Source organism: Porites lutea, chromosome 2 (genome assembly GCF_958299795.1).
Source record: "Porites lutea chromosome 2, jaPorLute2.1, whole genome shotgun sequence".
In the NCBI taxonomy this organism is placed as follows: Eukaryota; Metazoa; Cnidaria; class Anthozoa; order Scleractinia; family Poritidae; genus Porites; species Porites lutea.
In genome coordinates, this window is record NC_133202.1 from 22611642 (window position 1) to 22619100 (window position 7459).

The following is a 7459-nucleotide window of genomic DNA, read 5'->3' on the forward strand; positions in this document are numbered from 1 at the left end:
CAGACGAGCCCGGGGGGCAGACGAGATAAAGCCACACAATAACAAACAAGAAATTCCGCAGCAATCGCTCAGAGTTTTAGCCTTCTTTTATCGTAAACCTTTTTTATCACAGTTTTTGCAATCGCGAGGAACGTGTTCTATTAGAGAACTTGTAAAGTAATTTTACAAATCTGGTAATCCAGAGGTAATCTGTTCGTTATATTTCTATTTTGACGAGCTGTCAATTTACAAATGAACCCAACCGTGAAATAACAAGGGGCGTTTTCCAAAATCGTGGGGTTTGCGAGGAAGCGTTGCCTCTTCTCCCCTCTCCCTCCCCCTTCCACCTTTTTTTTTTTGCTCCCGCTCTAACTTTCGTGCAATAAGTCGATTGGAAACGCTTGCTACGCAGGCTAAAGAAAAGGAGGAGAACTCGTGCAAAACTTCTGAGGTTAAATCGACAAGTTTCAAAATGTATCACACGCAGGTAAGCTAAGCTAAAGCCTTTTACCCTCGCAACGTTAACTCTGTAAAAGCCTTGTTGATCCCAGTCCACTGGCAAGTTTTAGGTAGCAAGCTTCAATGTGGCGTACGTGACACGAAAACACGCACAAAACACCTGAGCCGGTGATCATTTTGTAAAAAGTTCATCAGTGACAACTCTTAAGAGTTTGGAAGACAAAGCCGATAGTGGAGAGTGTTTTCTTGTTAATCAAGTTAAATAAGGTATAGTCCTCTGCACAACTATGAACACTTTCTGACACTGTAAAAAATAAGTAAGCCTGAACAGAAAATATGGTCATTTACTTTTTGCTGTTTTGCTAGGCTGAGAATGATCAAGAGTTTACTATCAAGTTAACTTGATCCTCCTTTCTTTTGTAGAAATCAAGGTGTCTCTCATAGGATTGTCCAAGTTTAAGGAGGGAGTTTCTAAAATACGTACGGGAACTGCTGTCTTTGCGAAAAGGCATCAGCCTTCATTTGCAAGAAATTAAAATAGATTATCCGAGGAAAGGAAAAGGCAATCATTTCTGGCAGTGAAAACAAACAATTGAGCTGGATTCCAAGGGAAACCATCAGTGAAGAGGAGAGAATGGATCAAATGGAAGACTTAAAGATAAGTCTTGTAATTTTCAGGGAGAAAGAAATTTCATTTCATTTCAGTAAAATTGATTGTGTCATAAAAATTTCCTCAGCTGAGTTGTAATTCGTCAGCTTCCCCTAGTTCTTTGAAGAACATTGACACAGACTGCAAAAACATTTTTTTTTCAATTCTGGAGTTAGTGATAACAGTTGATGATATGTCATGTGATACCTATTATGCTCACCTGCCTATTAAAACATAGTGTTATTGATTTTAAAAGAATAAATAAAATTAAATATCCTACCTGTGCTTATACTACAGCTACATTTTTTTTTTATCAATTCATGATTGTTTTGTTTTCCTTTTTTTTCTTCACTACTGGTAATTTATTATTCTGCCAAATAATTATATAGCTTTAATAAATAATATATGATGATGATGACGATGATTATTATTATGATACAGCCACCAAATGGTATAGTTTGGTGTCTAAATGCTTTATAATTAATAACGAACAGGACTCCATATCACTAGCATATCCATACTTAAGCTTGTCCAATTAGGAAAACAATTCAATTAATAAATTTAAACAAAATGTGGCTTCATTCAACTTTGGAGCTCATCTGAAATTTTTGTTTAATTTTTTCGTAATTGGACAACATGGAGCCTAAGTGTACTATATATATGAGACATACAAAGATTGCAAGGCATCTTTATATGTATATTACTAAAACATATTACAAGTTTTAACCTCTATAACCTCAACATAAGGTGGATCATTTTCCCCTAACTCGCCTTAACTCGCCTTAACTCGCACAAACACGCAACTGATAGGCGAGCTCAATTTTTCCTTATCTCGCCTTAACTCGCCTAAACTCGCATTAGCTCGCACAATCTCGCGGCGAGTTAAGGTCCCAGAGTAGGCCTGTTGTTGTCCATTTGACCTACCAGACATATTAAACATAAGAAAAAGCACAATGCAAACGGCAACAGAGATGTTTGCTCGTCGAGCCATTGTGTTCTAAGTAGGCAGGATGAGTCGGAGATAGAAATGGATCGACTGTTTTGAGGCTGAGGGTAAGTACGTGCCGTTTGACGCATTATTGGGCAACCCTTTGACGGTTTTTGGTCAAATTGCATACCTGTCAAAACACGTCCTCCATGCTACCGAGTCGATACTATGGCAGTGCTAATACGTCTCCAGCGAGGAACTATTAAACCTACTCAGACGTTATAAAAATAATTTTATGGACAGATTGAATCAACTTCGAAACTGGATAACTTTGTCTGAAGAAAGTCTGGGCAAAAAGGGTTCTACTAAAATTCGGTGGACTCGTGAATGTAATACTGTAGATAAACAGTAGAATCATGTCATGTAGGTCATGTGGTAAATCAGAATAGATGATTGGATTGAGAAATTTCAATTTTAGCCCATCAAACGAGAACTTTGAACCGTGACAGTCTATAGGAATATATAGACCGTGATCTAGAGGCCATGGAGTCATCTTCAACTAGTACACGAGAGAGCCATGGACTATAAAATATACGGAGTATAACTGATATAACCTACACGCTTTCATGCTGGGCACCTCCAATGAGGCGATCAGGATCAGATCAAATCAATCCCCGTAACCACAAGCAAATTGCAGTCTAGTACCCCACGAGTCTTCTCTATCAGCGTTTTACCGTTTAACCGGGGACGCAACTGCTTAGCGTGGCTAGGGAATAAAAGTTGAACCTTTGCAATTGGACTCTGAGGTGGAATTTTTCAGCTGATTTTTCAGTGGGCTTGGGGAAATTTTTTAAACCTGGAAATTTTGGCTTCGTTCGGCGGGTTGTCTAGATTGAGAGTGCTTGGCCTTGTCCTCCCTTCGGTCGCGGAAACTCGGGGGTGAAGGAAATCGCTTAAATCGCAGCGGATCGGGAAAATAACCAGACAGCAAGCAAGAACGAACCGAGTAAATAAGGTTAAAAGTTTAATTGAAAATTACAGCAAGTCCTCTTGAAATTGCTATTACCCGAATTCCCCATACAAATCTTTTACGTTGGACGGCCATTTACGATAGGGTTACGATACCACGAGGATTATAATATCACACGTAAAATGCTGAACTTGGGCTGCATGTGCTTAACTCACCAAACAACAAAAGAATTAGGAAAGACCTGGGCTATAGGGGTTTAAAGCGATCTAGTCCGATCAAGATTTTGCATTGTCAATGTTGGTGGGGCTGTTAGGTTGTGAATTTAGGGACAGCTGATTTCTTTTCGTTTTGAGTGTGGGGAAAAAGACGGCTATACCCTTTTTTTTCAAGGGTTTTATTGAGAACGGCAAAAGTAACAACAACAACAACACTACACCCCCCCCCCCAAAAAAAAACAAAAACAAAAACAAAACAAAACATGACGCTTTAGACCTTTAACAAGTGTTATGGACAGGAGCACTGCGTCAGTGACCGACCGATGATGGGCGAGAAAAGATGTTTAGTTTAAGCCTCTCGGATCGGGTAAGCGCCTTCTCTCTCCTCGCGCGCGTCCTCCTCTCCAGCAGTTTATTTGCGCTCTAAATTTATCATGAGCCCACCTCAGAGGCTGCCTCTCTAGGAAGAAATCCAAGTTTTTTCATGCTTCTTTGCTGCTTTAAAGTTCCAGAGATAGAAGCTGTCGATGCTTTGAAATCTTTTTTGACCGATCTCGAGGATAAGAAGCTTAAAGAACCGGAGGTTCAACTTCTTCAATGATGATTCTGCTTATTGCATTCCAGCTTGTATGAGCATCTGCAGATGTAGCATACGCCTTGCAATTCTTAACGTGAAAACCAACTCGGACCTTTCCAGAAGCTATTCCGCCACAGTAACCTTCAATACTGGCCGAGCGGTGGATGTTAATATTGGTACCATGATACACCACACCATCAATAGTGGCAGGAGCGCGACACTCCACGTCGTCAAAAGTGAAGTACCACCTCTTACAGCAGTTTGCGCATCCTGTAATGCGCGTGTTTCCCATGTAAACAACACGAAGGTATGTATCGCTCCTCTTTTTAGTGAAATCGCATTCCTGAAAAGAAGGAACATACATATCAGATTTCGTTATCAGAGTATGTAAGGTGTCGTAAACCATAATTGCAATACAACTGCACCTCCATTAACCCTTTAAACCCTAAGATCAGAATTTAAATTCTCATTTGTTGCCTCCATCTATTTCTTTCAGAAGTGGTGGGGAGAAGTTGATAAAATATCAAGCAAATTCATCTCGTGTGATCATGTCCGTAATTCTCTTGACCATTCTGTTCTACAAGGCATTGATATTAAAGGTGAAATTTGATGCTGATCACTCTTAGGGCTTAAACGGTTTAGCGGCCAATCTCGGGGTAACGGCAAGTGGCCGCTGAGTAGAGGTTAGTAAAAAATAAGAATAACCAGAACAAGCAGAATCTTTACTTTATTCTCCAACAAACCACCTTTAAACACTTTCACACAAGAGACAGTTCTAATACTGAACGAAACTAAAGTATTGTAATAAAGCATCAAACTTTCGGCTCAAAATGTTGTGGCGACAGTTCTCCCAACTTTGCAGGAACAAACGTCAGTATATACTATGAGGTAAACCTCAAGTTTACGTCATAATATCAGACTAAGGCGACAATACCTGTAACTGACATATCACATGACTAACTATAATAAAATAATAAGTAAAGTGATGAGGTAAACAGTTGTTATGGCTCGCTAGTTGGAGCAACGTGCAGAACTTGTGTATACACGCTTGTACGTGTAACTATACTGGTATGATGAATACGGCGAACACATCACATGTACTGTCACGCAAAAGGTCGCCTGCGAAATAACGTATTTCCTTGAATAAGTGCGGGTGCTTATTTAATTACAGCCAAAAGGGTAGTCTGCTACACAGCCGTTTTTAGTGTCGTCACGCAACACTCCTCCCCTGGGGAGGAGCGTTGCGTGACGACACTAAAAACGGCTGTGTAGCAGACTACCAAAAGGGGAGCGCTTATAAAGTTTTCCTGTAAACGTTGAGGTGAAACTTTTTTTTTTAGGCTAAATCTTCAATAGAAACGTAAAGTTACACATACACATAGACTGGTTACAGGTAGCCATTACGACACCCGAAGAGGTTATCCCTATACTTAAGATCTCTCTTTACAGATAACCCACCCAGCCCAGGTATGTTTTCTGCAAAAAAAAAAAAAAAAGAAAAAAAATAGAAAAAAAAAGTGTCAGTGGCAGGAGCGAGCCCATAACCCAGAGCGAGCGGATAACCCAGCTAGCCCAGGGAAGGTTTACATAATAGTCTTCCGTCTGTTATAACATTAGTTGTAATCAACCGCACCGTAGTCGCACAAAACACTTAACACACACACAAAGCAATTTATTAGTATGCATGTTTATCCGAAATATTGATTATCTCATCATCCTCTAGATCATCCTTGTCACTGATCTGCATACTTTTCGAATTCCTCTTGTATCCCTACTATTTAAGAAAGTGATGGGGGAGGGGAGGGGGCGCTTAATCGATGGGGTTGGGGACAAAAACAAAACAAAAACAAACAAACAAAGTGTGTCAGTGGCAGGAGCGAGCTCATAACCCGGAGGGAGGAACACCCATACTAGGCCTAAATGGAATCTCCATCATGTCTATGAACGCATTCGAGGTATAATAATATCAGAAACGAAAAAGTAACGTCATTAACAGGCAAAAATTATCATTTTTAGGTCTGTAGGTTTTGCCGACTGGTTTGTGGGACTTCTTCGCGCCAAAACCGTTCTAAAAATAAATTGGTCCGTAAAAAACGCCCTGACAGAGGTACATGAAGCTGACAACCCCAGGTTATGGGCTCCTGTAAGTGAAAAATAGGATGATTACGGAATATAGTATACGAAGTATATCAACTTACGTGAATTTTCCCGTTATCTTTGCTTTCACCAGATGTATCCAAATTCCAGACACATTGCTTCCACCTCCTTTTGAGTCCTTCGTCACCACGTTCCCCTTTCTGACCCGGGTGACCTACATCGCCTTTTATGCCGTCTCTTCCGTCACGGCCGGGAATTCCCTGGGAAGAGGGAATCCCCGGTACTCCAGGGGTTCCCGGGGCTCCTGGAGGACCAGCCGGACCTTGAGTAGGGCATGACAACGTGCATGTGTTGTCACACTGCTGAGGTAAAAGCGAAAAATAGATTTAGATCCATTATTTAAGTAAAAAAAACTTAACGCAGCAAAAGGGAGATGTACAGAAAACTGTTATGTTCATAAGGATAAGGAGGATAAGCGGACCCAATGGGCTTTTGTTATATAAATTAATAGGGCTGGAATTCGGACGATTAACTGAAAAACCAGAAGACAACTGTTTTCTTGGGTGGAGTCTGAAGAGCGTGTAAAACAGTAAAGTTGCGGCACCCTTCAGTTTGAAAGACCAATAAATGTGATTCCCTTCTGGCTGCCTCATCAGTCTGTTTTTTAGCCTTTGTCGTGCTCGTCCTAGGGAGATTCATACAGTATGCTTACCGTTCCTTGTTTGTCCGTTGAGGGGTTCTTTGTCGGCAGTTGTTGTCCATCTGACGGCCTGCCAAACATAAACGCTACGAAAAGCACAATGCAAATGGCAAGAGGGATGACTGCTCGTCGAGCCATAATGAGTGTGCTCTGTAAGTACGCAGGATGAGTAAGATATAAATGGACTGACTCTGGCTCCTTGAATACGTGCCGTTTGACGCGTTGTTGGGCAACTTTTTGATAGTTTTTGATAAGACGATATTGGCATTGATAAGATTTCAGTTTCTATGTCATTCCACGCCAGGTGTTTAAGCCGATTTCTCCGATAATATTTAAATTTGCATAGATTCTTCCAACAGTATCTGATGACAAACTGATAAAATGAGCTCGTACACGTATTATCACAAAACAAATTAATGAGGTGAGAACATTAAAAGATCAGAAGGGAAGGGTAAACAAAATGAAAGAGTTGTTAGCAGGAAGGCATTGAAAAGAAGCGAACTGTCCGCTTCAATGTATGAATGTGATCGTCATCAGTTTAATAAGGGAATGATAGTTGGTTGAACGATCACAGCGTTCATTAAGAGCAGAGCTGTACTAGCCGCGCGAGAACGCACGAACGGGTAGCCTCAGTGGAGCTGTCCCACTCTCCCCCGTCTCCTTATAATCGTGCGTGACGTCTCACGATATCCTTTTTCTCTTCCAGTGCAGGGTATTTAGAAGTCATGGAACCGACCCCCACACCCGCGCAAGTGACATTAGATAAAAAAAAAAAACATGTAGGTAAGTGATCTTGGATGGTTCTAGCCTGGGAGGAAGCTGGGATAGCACGAAAAGTCGCGCTTCAGCAGCACGCGAAAAAAGACGCCGGGGAGAGTAAGGGCT

General features: G+C 41.0%; 1 protein-coding gene across 2 annotated transcripts; it reads right to left on the bottom strand.

Moving 5' to 3' along the window:
* Window positions 1–3437: 3437 nt before the first annotated feature.
* On the bottom strand, window positions 3438–6815 carry LOC140928037 (collagen triple helix repeat-containing protein 1-like). 2 transcript variants are annotated; one of them, XM_073377756.1, is made up of 3 exons: window positions 6587–6815; window positions 5976–6233; window positions 3438–4120 (listed from the first exon to the last, which is right to left on the bottom strand). In XM_073377756.1, the coding sequence occupies exons 1-3, from the start codon at window positions 6710–6712 to the stop codon at window positions 3770–3772; spliced, it is 735 nt and encodes a 244-aa protein (XP_073233857.1). In that variant the 5' UTR covers window positions 6713–6815; the 3' UTR covers window positions 3438–3769. The 2 variants fall into 2 exon arrangements, with proteins under 2 accessions (XP_073233857.1, XP_073233856.1); XM_073377755.1 differs by having other exon boundaries at window positions 3444–4120; window positions 5976–6236; window positions 6587–6814.
* Between the last annotated feature and the right edge of the window lie 644 nt (window positions 6816–7459).

What these genes read in the sequence shown, in the direction of transcription:
- LOC140928037 (XM_073377755.1), bottom strand. Translation starts at nt 6,712, where the DNA reads ATGGCTCGACGAGCAGTCATCCCTCTTGCCATTTGCATTGTGCTTTTC. An exon ending in CAACGGACAAACAAGGAACG is followed by an intron (nt 6,237 to 6,586) that starts GTAAGCATACTG and finishes CTTTTACCTCAG; the next exon opens with CAGTGTGACAACACATGCAC. An exon ending in AAGATAACGGGAAAATTCAC is followed by an intron (nt 4,121 to 5,975) that starts GTAAGTTGATAT and finishes CCTTCTTTTCAG; the next exon opens with GAATGCGATTTCACTAAAAA.